Below are 16,042 nucleotides of genomic sequence, written 5' to 3' on the forward strand. Positions count from 1 at the left end.
TGAACAAAAACAATGTTCATAAGTATTTTATTCGTTTGGCTGATAGCAATACCCAGATTAAAAGAATCGGTACTTGTGTGATCAGTGTAACTTGCAATAGTAAGACTATTCAATGTGAGTTTGAAGTGATGAATTTAACTAATAGTCATGAGTATGATTTCAGTATTGGTACTGATTATATGTCTTCTCTTGGTATTGGTATTTATGATTTACCTTTATCATATGATGATGCTGATTCAAGTGAGGAACGTAGAGAAGCCGATAGACGCTTCAATAATAAGAGTGATCTTCTTGAATCTATTGAGAGAGAAAATGAACAAAAGGAAAATAATTCGGCTGTAGGTCCCAAACAGTTTGAGGATGCTATGGATTATATTCGACCATTCATTAAAGACAATCAAGATATTCCTAAGGGTTTGTTTTGTACTATACCTGAAAGTGTTGTATGTTTGGACACTCCAGAAAATGCTACGGCGTTCAGAAGCCCTTATCCCATTCCTTACAAGATGCAAGGTGTAGTGAATGAACAGGTGAAAGAATGGCTGGACAATGGTATAATTGAAAGAGTGTCTGCAAACACACAATGGAATACGCCTTTGACTGTTGTCAAGAAGACGAACAGTAAAGGAGAAATTACTGGATATCGCATTTGTCATGATCCCAGATTAATTAATTGCCTGTTGAAGTCAATTGATCGTATGCCTTTGCCATTGATTGGTGAATTGTTTGAAGATTTAAAGGGTGCGAATATTTATTCCACTCTAGATTTGAAATCTGCGTTTAATTCTTTGAGGTTGAATCCAAAAAACACACACAAACTTAGTTTCACATGGCGTGGTGTACAGTACAAACCTATTGGTACAGTGTTTAGTATAAAGTATGTCAGTTCACAATTTCAAAGAACTATGAGTATAGCTTTGGAAGGACTATCTTTTGTACGGTTTTTTGTGGATGACATTGTTTGCGCAAGCAAAACGTTCAAGGAACACAAGAAACACTTGAAGCAAGTGATTGAGAGATTAACAAGGGTCAATTTGAAGTTGAATCCAAAAAAATGTCATTTCTTTCAGAAAGAAATTTATTTGCTTGGTTTTCATATTTCACTTGAAGGAATTATAATGGACCGCAGAAAACTTGTTAATGTTGTTGAATTTCCTCAACCAAAGACGGGTAAAGATATCCAAAGTTATTATGGGTTGATCAACTATTTTAGAATGTTGATTCCGAATGTATCTTCCATTATGTTGCCACTAGATTCATTGAGAAATGAAAAGTCGATTACCTATTTATGGACAGATAAGCATCAAACTGCATTTAATAACTTGAAAAAAGCACTTTTGAGTGATCTGGTGTTGTCGTACCCAGATATGAACTCTCCTTTTAGTATCAGCTGTGATGCATCTCTTACTGGTATTGGTGCAGTGTTGTATCAAGTCAAGGATGGCAAGAAAAAATATATTTCTTTTGTGGCTAAGAGCTTATCCCAAAGTGAAAGAAAGTATTCTGCAACCAAAAGAGAATTACTAGCATTAGTATTTGCACTCAAGCGTTTTCACAAGTATGTCTATGGTTCTCACTTTATCTTGTACACGGATCACAAGGCATTGACATATCTTCACACCCAACGTGTTGCGAATCTGATGATGATCGCATGGATGGACACAATTTTACAGTATGACTTTAAGATCGTTCATTTGCCTGGTGTTTCAAATGTGCTTCCTGATGCGTTGTCACGTTTGTCTGAAGAGACTGAAACATTATCAAATGAACTGGGTGGGGATAGTGTGGTTAGATCCATCATGAGAAATAGTACTGTCACTATGGAACCGCTACCAGACATCTTGAGTGGTGAGTACTTTACTCCTCCCACAGAAAATGAAAGGAATAAGTTATTAGTTGAAGAACATTTGAAAGGTCATTTTGGTGTAGAAGCTATACTACACGCCTTAAAGAGAAAAGATATCTATTGGACCAGCTTGAAGAGTCAAGCAAATGATCTTATACAATCGTGTATACAGTGTCAACATCATAATATCACAAGAAAAGGTTATAATCCTTTAAGACCTGTGACTGCAACACTTCCTGGTGACAGTTGGGGAATAGATCTGGCTGGGCCATTTACAACGTCGACTAGAGGAAATGAGTACCTGTTAGTGATGATAGACATCGCAAGCAAATTTTATGTATTGCGTGCCATACCTGATAAAAGGGCAGCTACAATTGCGTTACAAGTACTGGACGTCATTAGTACATGGGGTCCGATGAGAAAGTTGCAGAGTGATTGTGGACGGGAGTTTGTGAACTCACTGATGACATGTATAAAAGAGAATGTTGGTTTTGAACATGCGTTGATTTCGCAGTACCATCCTAGAGCTAATGGTGCAAGTGAAAGAGCTGTCCAGCCGGCAGTGAACACCATTAAAAAACAAATAGTTGGTAATGTCGCTGATTGGGATCAGAAGGTGCCATCTGCACAGTTGTTTTTGAATAGCAAGTATAATGCTAGGACTAAGAGTACGCCATTCTCATTAATGTTTGGAAGGAATTCAAATGACTTTGTCGATTTTAGTAAAGAAAAGGATAGTGCAACTGCTGAACAGATTCAGAAAGAGTTGCAAGAAAAAATTAAAGAAATGACTGAGATAGTCTACCCTGCCATGTTTGAACACGTAAAGCATGTCACAGAAAAGCAAAAGGAACGCTTTGATGGAAGTCACAAAATGATAGATCTGGTTCCAGGAACCACGGTAATGATTTTGGTGACAGAAAAACAGAATAAATTAGATCCAAAGTATAAAGGATTCTACACTGTTGTTAGAAAGACTGCTGCCAATACTTATGTATTAAAAAATGAAAAGGGATTTTTAGAACCAAGGAATTATCCTCCTTCTTTATTGAAAAAAGTTTCTGACAAGATATTAGAGCAAAAGAATAACTTTTTTGAAGTCGAAGCAATTATTGGGCACATGAAAGATGACAAGAACAATTATTTGTATAGATGCAAATGGTTGGATTATGATGAGTCTCACGATACCTGGGAGCCAGAGGATCATTTTACTGATCCTAAGTTCATAAAGGAATACTGGCAAAGAATTGGTGAAGCACCAGAAGGTATCAAAGACATCAATAAGGCCAATACGAAATTATTAAAGGATATGAAAGTTGCATATTCCGCACCTAAAGAAAATTCAGGTACTAAAAGAAAGAATTATGCAAAGACAGCTTATCAAAAGAAGAAACGCAGTAAGATCTAAATAAAGAGTTATTTGAGCACCACAGTACTCGTTTAAAAAAAAAAGAGAACAAGCTGATCAGAAGAATTGCTTAGAGTACTTGAACGGTATTTAGTTAATACTTGGGTGGGGATAATGTGGTGATCCAGACACTTGGATGTTGGATTTATTACATATAAGAACATATTCATATTGGGATAGTGTAGTAGCTATCATCTTGTCAGTATAAAATATATATAAACGATTAAGTAATCAGCCCAATAATTATTACAATTAGTACTGTAGATAATATCTTAAAGATTGTTAAGATAATTATATCATACTGCCGGGTAAACTGTGTCAGATCGATATGGAGCTAATTTAGTAGGAAGTCCTAAAGCTCTAGTGTAAAAGAGAAAAGAATAGCTAAGAGCTAAAGAAGTACAATTTATGACTTGATGTCATAATTGTAATACCAACACTAGTTAAGCAGTAAATACACTCTAATAACCAAATATAGTAAAGGAAGAAAGTCTTAAGAAACTAAGACGTAATGACAGGAGCAGATTGTGTTTTCTTATAAAAAGAGACACTTTTTATTTATGAATAAAAAAAACTGATATACAGTCTCAAAGTATTTCTATACGTCTCTATTATCAAATATTTTATTTTTTTATTGTTTCGTACCTGAAATACCACAGCTGCTTCTGCTTCCGCTGTTGCATCTGTTGAACTTTCTCTTCTCAGTACTTCTGACACGAATATTGCAACAGCCACGTCAAATAGCAGAAATAGTGCTGGTCCTTCTAGTAGGCTACCCACCAGAGGTACAAGACAAACAAGGGAAGAATATGAGGCAGAAAGAGATGGCATGCTCTTTGAAAGGCTTCTGGGCATGTACCATGAGAGTGAAGAATGCACAAAAAAGTCTTGCATTCTCTCGCTGCTTCAATGAGAGAGAAGAGCGAAGTGCTTTGACAAGACTAACAGCAACAGCACCAACAGATGTTGGAATGTTAGAAAGGATTGCAAGAGAGTCCAATAACCACCTGTTAAGCATTATTGGGTCTTTCTTTAACACTAGAAATAGAAACGGTGAAAATAACAATAATGATAACAATAGCTAGTTGATTTTTTTCTTTGTTCTATAAAATGTTAAACTGAAAATATAAAAAACAACCTTTGTTTATCTTTTGTTTATTGGTTTTTTATTGGTTATGTTGATTGTTATTCCTTCTGCCCCCTATTCTGGAGATCACTCTCAGCTGGCTGTCTTGTCTTTGTTGGCATCTTTGCTGCCTCTGCTGCTCTCAAAAGTCAGCCTGGAACTGTCTCGTCTGGGTCTCCATCAATGGTCTCATGACCTCTGTCATTCTTTCTCTTCTCTGTCTCCTGCTTTCTTGAGAAAGATCATGTGCAGACTGGAGTTGTTTCACAGAGATATTCACAGTTTGTGAAGCATTCTCCAAATCCACAGGTATCTCATTCATAAATGGATCGAGATCCTCAACTTCTATCTCTACGTCATCATCATTACCTCCATTTGTGTACGCATCAAAACCACACACTTAGTTCTTGAAAGTACAAAGAGTGTCCTCTGAGATATTCCTTGCTGTGTTATTATTATCCAAACAAAAGTTGTGAAGAGCACAGCAAGTGATAATGGTAAGAGTTATCTTGTTGATATCCAAAAAGTACAAGTGTCTTAACAAAAAACGCCATTTCTGCATAAGTAAGCCAAATATATTTTTAATGTAATGGCGTGTTTTTGCATACTTCTTGTTGAACGCTTGTTGCAATGGGATATGGAGGGAGTATGTTTTCCATAATTGGAAATGCAGAATCTATATTAATAAAACATTGAATTAAAAGATGTATGTTTGTTAAACAGAAGCTTTAACATAAAAAATTATCTGCGAGAATGACTGTATCATTGGGGAAGTATTAATCTCAGTCAAAAAGCATGTTTATATAGAGAGAGCTATCTGTGAATAGCCTTGTGTCGTTGACATGGCCTAAGTATTTTTCACATTATGAAGTAATAAATTAGTACAAAGCTTTATAAGAAATTTCTTCAAAAAAATATTACTAGATTGTCCTGTTCTGACAAATATAAAGCACTTGTTAGCATTGCACACAGCAAGGATATTTATAGAAGAGTTGTTGTGGCAATTCACCCAGGAGTTTCCATGTAAAAAGGGCTTTTGAATAGAAATAAGCTTTCCATAAATTGCCCCGATGACATCAGATAGACTAACACCATGTCTTTCAGGTTGCTCGAATTCAGCCGCCCTTCTTGCTCCTGTTTCACTGTCATAGACTCTCCAGTTCACAAACTTATCAGAATAGTCTGACATGGCAGTAATGAACCGCATGGTAAACTGTGTATAGGATCCAGCACTGACACCAAGAAACTGTTCAGTGAGACAGTAACCAAAATGTGTGTTTACAAAGCACCAAAGAACTGTTGCAACTTGAATTTCAATAGGATAGCTATTGTTATTTGAAGCCATCTCGTACACCTGATGCTGGCTAACAATGTTAAGAAGTAACTCGAAGTTTGCATGGCTCATTTGATATTGCAGCTGGAAGCTGTTGCTCCCAAGATCGTCAGTCAAAGTTGGGTGGCAAACATACCAACATTGTCTAAAAACACCATATCTGACATGATTTACTTCTTGAGGGCCACGTTCCAGAGTGAATGAGTGTGGTCTGCAAGTGTAGATCATAAAGAACTAATTGCAACTAACTAACCGCGAACTTTCAATCATGATGTTTGCTACACAATCCAGAAGTTGCTGTCTGGACCATTCAATTTGTTGTCGCAAAATCAAATGTTGTTTACTCATTTGATTCAAGAGCAGTTCAACGTTGGTTAAGTTTGCATTTCTGTGAGAATTAATAATAAAGGCCAGAAGTCAAAGAATCTCAGCAGAAGAATCAGTGCTGATGTTGTTATTGTTTATTTTGAAGATGTTAAATAAAAGGTTGTTGTTTAAGAAAAGATAATTAAAAAGGAAAAAGGCAGATTATTTTAGCACATCTTCTTACTTTTCCAAAACGAGACAAAAATAAAAAACACGTGATGTTCTTTTTAGAATGCTTGCGATGCTGATATATTTTTCATGCCAATAAATTTTTGGGCAGTGGCAAGCACCTAATGATGGATATATAACCACCCAAGAAATGACCATGTTTTTTGACTAATACTTCAGCAAAAAGATTGAAACAGACTTGAGAAATGGTCTTTACTTTCTGCTGTCTCATTTTCTCTTTTTGCATGGGCAGTCAGCACAAATGACCAAGCTACTGGATTTGCAAACTGTAAATCTTCAGAGTGAAAGTTCTTCTCCTTGTCCCGTGCTTGTTTTTATTATGTGACAATAAAAAACAAACCAGCATGACCAGTTGGAAGTGAGTAGCTGTATCCATAAAAAGCTTGTTGAGATCTGCCCAGTCATGATGCGTTCTACATATAGTCAAAGCTCGATATAGTGATATGGATAGGGAACAGAAATTTTATTACTATCACTATATTAAGCATGTTTTTTCTTACTCCGCATATTATTTAGTGATATTTCTAATGCTGCTGTGAGTGACTACTGTTTTCTAATTGGATTCATAGTATTTTATTTAAGAAAGTAGGCTTGCTCTAAAACACCACCAGAGATTTTTCTTGTGTAATTATACTCCCAAAATGGGGCTACATAGCTGAGTAAATAGTTCTGTCTTTTATAAACAGACTATTTTTTGCAATGAATTCTGGTTGAAAAAAAACACGGATTTAAAAATGCGTTTTCCAAAATATCAAAAATGGTTCAAAATAAATTCTGTTTCAAATAAATGGTTTTTATTTTTTATTTCAAAATAGAAAAAATGTTAAGTTATTTTATATAGTTTATAGGCAAAAATATACAATAAATTGAATCTAGTTGTTCTAAACTAAATGAAAAGTCAGGAAATCCATATCACTCACAATTCTTAAATAGAAAAGCAACCTAGCAAAATATAAATATGAATGAGTATTTCAAGCTTAAAAAATATAAATCAAATAAAAGCTTACATTTGAGTCTTCCGAGATACATCTCATGAAAGTTGGAATATCTGCAAGTAAGAAGAGATAAAAGATAATTAGTATTCAATTATTTTGTAAACTGAGTATACAGTTATTACCTCTTAACTTATTTTGATCAGATGATGAAAAGCTAATTGTCAAAAAATGAGACCTGAGATGAATACCTATATCACAAAGTATAATATTGCTTTTCTATTATACATATCTCAAAAACAAAAATATATAGACCTGTCTCCTACAAAAATAGTATACTAAATTTAAACAAACGTAATGAACAAACTTTTGTTGATAAAGTAGAGTAAGAAACAATGCGAAGGATGTAATCCCACACTTATTCAAAATCGATTTAAAAAATTCTCATTGATCTACTGACTTTTAATACCAATGTTGAAACTCAAAGAAATGTTTTTAAAAAAAAACGTCAAGTCATTCTCTCTCTACTTGTCTTATTTTTATAAGTTAAAGAGGTATGCTTTAATAATAAATAATTGAAAATAAAGCTGTAACTTATTAATCAAAATATGTATATATCTTTATATCTTAAATGAGTTAAGTTTTATCTTAGAATATTGCTTGCGTTAGGCACCTTTTACTAATATTATGTAAGAAACAAAAAAAAATCATATATTTTTTCTTGTTTGTAAATTTTGACAAGGTCGTTTTATATGCTGAAAATCCTTGCCTTTGCCGAATTTTAACAGAGTTATTTTTTCATTACTTAATACAGCCTCCAAATTTTCTTATTCACTGCTTTGTTTTACTTGAACAGCTTTCACCACAGCAGATTTTTTTGTGTAATCTTGTTCCTTAAAAGGATTCTTGTATACGGGGCGAATTTTGCTCATAACAGGAAATTCATTTTTTGGGGGACTGAAAAGTGGGAGGATGGGGGAACTACTCTCAGCCAATAGATTTCAATTAAAAAATGTACTGCACAATTTCAAAAATAATTCAAATTTTTAATTTGTTTCAAATAATTTTGGGTTGTAAAAAAATTATTTTTTATTTTCAAAAAAAATTAGGCTAAAAAAAAAGCTAGACTGGACCACAAAATCTACAGGCAGTAGCACACCAGTATATTTATACCACTAGAAATACTAGTAGTATAGCTGTTTATACTTATGCCTGTAAATTATGCAATTGGTTTGCTGCAAACTACTATGTCTAGCTAATTCAAGAGACCCAGTTCCAGAAATGCTTATAAACCCAAAGAGCATAAAGGTTTGAATTTTGAGAAAAGCTAAAGCAGAAGAACTAATAATTAGTAATTAAACTTAGTTATATATATTTAACAGAATTTTATCTTTGATTCTATTAAGGCATTTGCAATAAAAGACAGCCAAATCTCTGCAAGTGAGGAGTAAATAGTTGGTCTTCTGTTGCTTTGTAAGAGAAACATGTAGTTATTACTTCTTTATTGATTTATCAAGATGATGAAAAACTAATTTATAAACTAAAATTGTATGATTAATAAACACAATGACATAAAAAACTTTGATAGCATAAATACCTTTGAGCTTATAGTCTTTAAGCGAAATTCTACTTCTATAAATACTATAAGCATACTGGAATATCTTACAAATGGAAGCTCATGCAAATAATAAATATTTTGTGGAAAAGTAAAATGAAAAAGAAGACAAAAACACGCTATATTTTCTTAAAAGAAAAGAAGTAAAAAAAATTATAATTGGTCCGCTGACATTAAATATCGATCTTTGCACATTTTATAAATTCAATTATTTTCGCAAAGTCATTTTCCCCCTTTGTTTTTACAATCAATTTACTATTATGCAAAAGAATACAAGACAAGAAACATATAAAATTGTTAAGACTTGCCCCCCTAAAAGGCAAGGCGAACTTAACTTTAGCATCAATTCAGATGTTTTTACCTGCTCTGAATGCGAAAAAGAGTTCAAAAAGCCTTGGTTACTGAAAAGGCATTCGAAGGTTCACCATATAAGTAATCAAATGGCAACCAATACTGTACTCAACAAACCCGATCAGGCCGAATTGATAGTCGAGAACACTATTCCAGATGCTAATGCATTTGATTACTTGAGTGACGAAGATGACTCCTCCAGTATTGGGGATGAAGAAGACAACATTGTAGATGAGAAAAACGATATTGTCAATAATTTCTTTGATATTGAAATGAACAGTAATCCAGTTTTCAACGCGTTCTCTGACATGTTTTTTTCTGCTGCTGCTGCTGATAAAGTATCAATGGCTGATAATAACTCTGAGATCCCGGAAGATGTCTTTGAGACAATTGGCACTATAAATGACCCTACAAGCTGTTATCCTTTTTGCGATCTTCAAACCATGATCCTTTTTGCTTTTATCAATGGGGATTATGACATGATCTCCCAGCAAATGTTGAAAAAGATACTGCTTGCAATAAACTTGATCATTAAGATCCAGCAAGAAACTCTCATAGGAAGAACATTTAAGTTACCTCGTTTGGATGCTTTTTTAAATTATCAGACAAGAAAGAAGTCTAAGATGCCTGTCTTTCCTTTACAAAGAATATCAGTACCTGGATTGAATGGGAACACATTTGCCCATATTAACCTTCCATCTGACCACTTGAGATTTCTTATGGCAAATGCAAAGAAATCTAAGTTGATCACATCCATGCCCAATTGTACCCCAAACCAATCGATCTGTTTGGAACAAGGTGAAAAGTGGAGAACTCACCATCTCTTTCAGCAGCCTATGCACACTGTAAATAGTATAGATGTCTGGTTTGGAAACATTGCTTACTTGAAGACAAACGATTGCAGCATTCACTTTTTGGTTGAATCGTTTCACATGGCAAACAAAAACATTTTTGCGAGAGAGTATCTGGTCAGAGCAATTTTGATTGTATGCTATGACGCTGAGGTTGCTGTTACCAATCTTAGAGTAGAGCAGATCTCTCACGTTGACACCACTCCTGTTGAAAGAGATTACTACTACAGTATTTCAAGTAGCCTTACCAGATTGAGTCCTTCTCATGACTTTCTCCTTTTTGGAGTTCATCGAATGAAGAAGCCTATGCCTTTTTCTGTTTTGCCTGGTAATATAGATTGCAATGCAGTATTTTACAAAGTTAGGATTGTTTTAATCATCCTTTTTACAGATGACACTTCCGGCAATTGTTCAAAGCAGTACAATCTGTTTGAATGCTAGTTAATGAGATGCACTACCTTGCCTTTTAAGGATCAAAATTCGATAGCAAACATCCAGTTTCTTTCTACAATCCCTAAGAAAGATGGTGCAAATGGTATGTCTCTTTTGCCAGCAATCGTTGATGACCTTAAGAAACTCAAGAAAGGTGTAAAAATGTTCTCCATTAAAGACAATGAGTATGTTCCGGTTGTTGCTCCCATCCTTTGGATTGAGGCTGACATGGCATGTCATTCGGAACTTTGCGGATTACTTGAGCTGGCTACCATATTTCCTTGCAGAAGATACTACATTGAACTTAGACTGTAAAAGACTTTGTGAAGGACTTGTCCTACTTCTGTGAGTGTCATGAGAGACAAACTTGAAAGCACTATGTTCTTGTAAACTCGTCACCTGGCAGAGACACTAAGATCTCAAATGCTCTGAAAATTGGAATGAACACGCCTGCAAACAAGATAAGCTTTAGAGATTGTTTGACTAGCCACTTATTAGAATTGCAGTCGTTTGATTCAGAAAAGGATACACCAGTGGAAATCCTCCACACAATACTTCTTGGTGTTGCAAAGTATATGGTGATTGACTTGGTTAAGGTCGTGCTTAAGAATGACACAGCCACAATAGCAAGACTTTCAGAATTCTTGACAGATTACACGCAATCAACTGGTCTATCAAGAAAGTTCACCCAAAACTTGAGACATAGTGGTTCATTCCTCAGTAGAGATTTCAAGGTTCTGCTTCAAATACTTTCTGTAATTCTAATTACAGAATTCTCTGGAAATCATGAGCTAGACCTTGTAATATCATGCTTTGTTGAACTTGGCCAATTGTGTTCTCTGGTATTTGTTTGTCAGATGACATCAAACTTTGATAACTATATTATCAGAGTAAATAATGCAGTGAAGCGCTTGATCAGAGCATTGTTTGACTACGATAAAGAACCAAGAATGAGCTCCACAAGGCATATTGCACCAAGCCAAAAGTTCATTACTTGACACATCTCAAGGAAGATATAATTCGTTTTGGATCAGCCCTCAATTATGAAACAGAAAAGGGCGAACAGTTCAATAAGCACATTCATGAACATCTGTTTCATACAAATTGCCAAAACACTTCCAGGGATGTTTGCCTGAAGTTTGCAAAGCAGGTAGCATTACAACATGTAATTGATGGCGGGTCATGAATTAATAGTTCTGGCAACCGAGAGAAGTCTGGAACTGGAATAGAGAGGTTTATTAAGGACAACAATAAATCCTTATTCTATTACACCTTCTTTGGCAGCTCGAGAGAGCTAAAGGACAACAACAACTCTGGAGATATTGAAGATGATGCCATCCAAAACAACAGTTTTAGCACATTTGTTTTTAGAGATGATCCAATCTCTCGCCCTCGTATAGGACTTGTCTCAGGCTCTGTTGTTAAGTTTCTTAGCATTGTTTCTTATACGGATAATGACAGAAACAATAACTATGCCAAGACTGTAATGACAGGTGAGCATTCTGATATTGCTAATATGAATCTTGTTTGTAAGTTAGATTTGCATATTTTCCGCAACCCATTTTACATTGTAAATTTGAGCAAGTTCGGTTCCTACTGGTTCATTTTCAATAATATTCTTTTTGATAAATAAAATGATGCTCCTTCTCTATTATTATTATAATTATTATTTAAACCTTCTGTTTTCTTCTTCTCAGTATCAATTTTTTTGCGTAATTTTTGTGACACTACAGAAAAAAAGAGGTGCTTCTGGGGGTTCACTGGGGGCCTGCTCAGGAGGTCGTCCAGATAGTTGTTTTTTGCCTACCCACTTTTTCACCTCCTGCCTATTATGGATTAGTTTATAACTCCGCTCTTTAACAAATAACCACCAGAGAAATTTCTTGTGTAGGAATATAGATGTATCTTATATGCCCATATATAGACAAATTATCTGCAATAAATTCTGGTCAAAATAAATCATGGATTTAAAAATGGGTTTTCAAAAAAATGGTTCAAAAAAATTGTGTTTTAAATAAATTGGTTTTTATTTTTTGTTTCAAAGTAGAAAAAAATGCTAAGCTATAGCTACACCATATAATTTATGAGCAGAAATATATAATAAATTAAATCTAGTTATTCTAAGCTAAATATAGGGTCATGGAATCTATATTTCTGATAATCTTTGAAGACAAAAGCACTTAAGAGCACCTGTAATAGTGAAGTACAAAAGCAATCTAGTAAAATATAAATATGAATAAGTATTTTCAGTTTAAAAATATAAATCAAATGAAAGCTTACCTTTGAGTTTGCTGAGATGAATTTCATAAAAGTTAGAATCTCTACAAATAAAAATGAATAAAAGATGGTTAGTATTCAATTACTTTGTAAACTAGGTGTGCAAGTATTACCTCAACTCATTTTGACCAGATGATGAAAAGGCTAATTGTCAGCTAATGAGACCCAAGATAGATAACTACATTACAAAGTACAATATTGCTTTTTTATTATACATACCTCAAAAACAAGAATATATAGACATATTCCCTAAAAAGATAATATACTATATCACTATGGGAAAAAACTCGGGATTTTCGAATTTGTGACTTTCTTTTCGGTCTATAATAATTAAAAAATCATCAAAAATTCAAAATGAAACAAGAAAGTCTCTGTTTTTTGAAAAGGTTGACAAAAGGCAAATTGAACACCAAAAATTAAATCTCCTGATAGACAAAAGTATATTTTAACTACAGATTTTACATTTTTAGTAGATGTAGATTGCAACTGATGACTATTAAAAGTCAGAGGTAAAAGAGAGAAAAATATCTAAGTATATTTTATCCTCTCAGCAAAAAGTTAAGACAATTCGAAAAAAAAATGTATTACACAAAAAAAAAACAAATTATATGTCTGCATGATAACCAAGCAACAATTTTAGCCCACAATTCAGTTCCAGCCAGACAATATACTGTCCATTAGTGGCTGTAGACACCACCAAGCCAACCAGCTCTTTTATACCAGCCAGATGAACAACCTTTGGCTTCGCATGTACATTTGTCACAACATGAATTCTATTCATTTCATGGATGGCATATATCTGGACAAGAGCAAGCAGTCACCTCTTGTTGTTAAGCTTGTGCTCAAAGAAAACGACAACCTTCCCAAAGAAATCCTTATAGATTGGAGAGTAGCTCTGCCCAATGTTGCGGTTCTCATCAACCTGAATCTGTAATCTGATGTTATGTGCCTCTCTTACACAATTTTGGTCGAGCGCAGAGTCAATCACACAACCATTGACAAATGCCTTGCAGCTAGTTTGTATAGCTGCTTCAATCATGCTACACTCTTCCCCCTTTGAATCATAAAAGTCTTCAAGAAGTTTTGAAAGACATGAAATGCCTTCAAAACTATCTCGAATCGTTCTATTCCTCAAAGGCCCCCAGAACTCAATATCAGACCCAGCACCAACACGTTCACCTTCACCCGTCATCGGCTAACCAGCAGAGAAATCTTTGTATACAAGAAGTCTTGCTGCTATATATGCCTTTGTGTGCTCTATCTGTCTGGTCTGTGCCAAGCAAAGCATGATATTGCCAGCATTGGTTCCGATGGCAGAGTTACTCTTAATGACATTAGAGTACTCACCAATTGCTCTTTCTACCGATCTAGCATTGTATGATCTTGGCGGGCCAAATGCTTCGATCATATCTGGGTAGTGTTGTAAGAGGTGCTGGTTAATGGTGAAAACCTTAAGATCGACCTTGTCCTTGGCAAGCAGAGTCTCAAGGTACACATTTCATTCAACAAGTTCTCTAAGATAGAAGTTAGTATATATTTTTAAAAAAGAGTAACAAATAATGATATTTAATATACCTTTTTATTGAGGCTTGTTCCTCTACTGATAACTCCCAGCTCATGAGTAAATTGCACACTTGTACAAGGCCAAGCAATGCCTTCCGTGCAGGTATATTTCTTATCCGTTCTGCTACTAGAGTCAGAACAACAAACAGAAGGAAGTCTGCCCAGTCTACTGTCTTAAAGTATTCTGCATTCTTTGATACGTCTCTCCAAGCACCATGAAATGATGTAGGGATCGTTTTCCTTGTCGATGTCATTGCTGCATCTATCTCTTTCTGGACTCCAACAGAGAGAACAAGCAGATGTTTTTTTCTGTACTTGCCAGTGACGAGCCCCCAGACCTGTTTTGCTACACCATGGCAGACACTGTGCATTTCATCCAAGGTGAAGAAATATGGCCTGGAGAATGCATCCAATGTTGCCAGTGGTAATTGTCCTGTAAGTCCTCTTTGGCTGGACTCGTCTGCCTCACGGAAATCATGGAAGCTCCCCAGTGTATGTAGGGCAGTGGCTGGTGACATACGGAAATACTGACCATGGCCAGGAGATTGGCCAACAACATGGCAGATTCTGCAGCCATCTTTGCTCATGTGGCCAACATGACATGCTAGCTTTGCCAGAGCTGGGATATCACCCGTTGCCATTAACACGTGGACCTTGGCCTTGATGGTTTCTGTGGCTGTTTTGACAATCATTCCTTCAAACTGCAACACACAGAGATCTCTGATGATTGGTCTCATCAATAACCAGAAGTCAGTGGGTGCCTTGTGTCCAGGAATCATGGCAAGCTGGACCATTATTTTTCTTTTGTACTGGATCATTGGATTCAAGTTCAAGATGGTGGCATGGACAATTGTTACTGATCCGGGAACATTGTGAGGAGCAAACCCATCCACAGACAGCAAAATTGCAATGTCATCACTTCCCAAGAAGAGATGCTTCTTAGACTGGTAGGCCTGACCATCAAATACATCGGTCTTTGTGCCATCTTGACTTGGCTTAAGATGGTAACGGTAGCGCATCTCTGTTCTGGTGCTATTGTTGGCCAAACAGAGAGCAAGTTGTCCGCCCAGAGGAATTTGAACCATGGTTCTTGCAGGAACCAACGTACCATTGTCTTGGGCACTCTTGTAGCAATCTTCACCACAATGTGAGCACTCAGTTTCATTTGCATCAAACAACATACAGCCATTGCAGCAAACGTCATATTTCTTCTCCTCTATTCTGGAGATATACTTCAGAAGCTCTTTACCAAGGTAAGGTGTGCATGCTCTATATGTGCTTGTAGAGCTAGCAAGAATCTCGTTGAAGTGGCTGGCAATCTTTTTATGGGCTCATCATTTTCAGTTCTGTCAATGATATCCATATTTTCATCACTGATTATATTAATGTCTTCACTGTTTGTTTACCAAAGTATCCAGATAATTAATATATTCTCTATCTTTTTGTATTTTAGTTTTTAATAAGCTTACTCAACGATCAAGCTTGGGGCTGGTGCTGGCATAGACTGGATTTCAACAGGGAGAGACATGTCTTGGATGAAAGATCCATTGATAGCTGCATCTACCAGCTTTTTAAGACATCTATTTTGACATTTTGTAGCATTTGAAGAGCTATTGTAAGGCAAATGACAGGAACTGCATTTGTGAGGGGAGATCTTTGTGATTCGAACCATATTTTGGAGTAAGTAAAAAAAATAAAAAGAACTTTTGTTATATAAGTGATTGTAGAAGTAATTGCTTTCTGAATGAATATG

At 35.4% G+C, this 16,042-nt stretch overlaps 5 protein-coding genes across 5 annotated transcripts; 2 read left to right on the forward strand and 3 right to left on the reverse strand.

Annotated features, from left to right (window-relative positions):
- Window positions 1-2,309: 2,309 nt before the first annotated feature.
- PHYBLDRAFT_97209 (hypothetical protein) lies at window positions 2,310-2,540 on the forward strand (the record flags this gene model as incomplete). The annotated part of the gene is made up of 1 exon (XM_018444011.1): window positions 2,310-2,540. A coding segment is annotated over one exon (231 nt), but the record flags the coding sequence as incomplete, so codon positions are not given.
- A 1,982-nt stretch (window positions 2,541-4,522) lies between these two features.
- Window positions 4,523-5,941, reverse strand: PHYBLDRAFT_151751 (hypothetical protein; the record flags this gene model as incomplete). The annotated part of the gene is made up of 4 exons (XM_018432742.1): window positions 4,523-4,749; window positions 4,798-4,936; window positions 4,989-5,056; window positions 5,302-5,941. 4 exons carry the CDS (start codon window positions 5,939-5,941, stop codon window positions 4,523-4,525), a joined length of 1,074 nt encoding a protein of 357 aa, XP_018285185.1.
- A 900-nt stretch (window positions 5,942-6,841) lies between these two features.
- PHYBLDRAFT_174528 (hypothetical protein) lies at window positions 6,842-8,132 on the reverse strand (the record flags this gene model as incomplete). The annotated part of the gene is made up of 5 exons (XM_018437275.1): window positions 6,842-6,955; window positions 7,276-7,316; window positions 7,386-7,451; window positions 7,729-7,759; window positions 8,049-8,132. 5 exons carry the CDS (start codon window positions 8,130-8,132, stop codon window positions 6,842-6,844), a joined length of 336 nt encoding a protein of 111 aa, XP_018285186.1.
- Window positions 8,133-9,075: 943 nt separating this feature from the next.
- Window positions 9,076-12,309, forward strand: PHYBLDRAFT_151752 (C2H2-type zinc finger transcription factor; the record flags this gene model as incomplete). Its single annotated transcript, XM_018432743.1, has 6 exons — window positions 9,076-10,377; window positions 10,459-10,760; window positions 10,856-11,339; window positions 11,399-11,586; window positions 11,644-11,942; window positions 12,191-12,309. The coding sequence occupies 6 exons, from the start codon at window positions 9,076-9,078 to the stop codon at window positions 12,307-12,309; spliced, it is 2,694 nt and encodes an 897-aa protein (XP_018285187.1).
- Window positions 12,310-12,564: 255 nt separating this feature from the next.
- On the reverse strand, window positions 12,565-15,961 carry PHYBLDRAFT_174530 (hypothetical protein; the record flags this gene model as incomplete). The annotated part of the gene is made up of 9 exons (XM_018437276.1): window positions 12,565-12,665; window positions 12,730-12,770; window positions 12,946-13,047; window positions 13,548-13,921; window positions 13,949-14,209; window positions 14,328-14,816; window positions 15,398-15,505; window positions 15,539-15,683; window positions 15,759-15,961. The coding sequence occupies 9 exons, from the start codon at window positions 15,959-15,961 to the stop codon at window positions 12,565-12,567; spliced, it is 1,824 nt and encodes a 607-aa protein (XP_018285188.1).
- Window positions 15,962-16,042: the final 81 nt, after the last annotated feature.

Source organism: Phycomyces blakesleeanus (assembly GCF_001638985.1).
Source record: "Phycomyces blakesleeanus NRRL 1555(-) unplaced genomic scaffold PHYBLscaffold_31, whole genome shotgun sequence".
Lineage (NCBI taxonomy): Eukaryota > Fungi > Mucoromycota > Mucoromycetes > Mucorales > Phycomycetaceae > Phycomyces > Phycomyces blakesleeanus.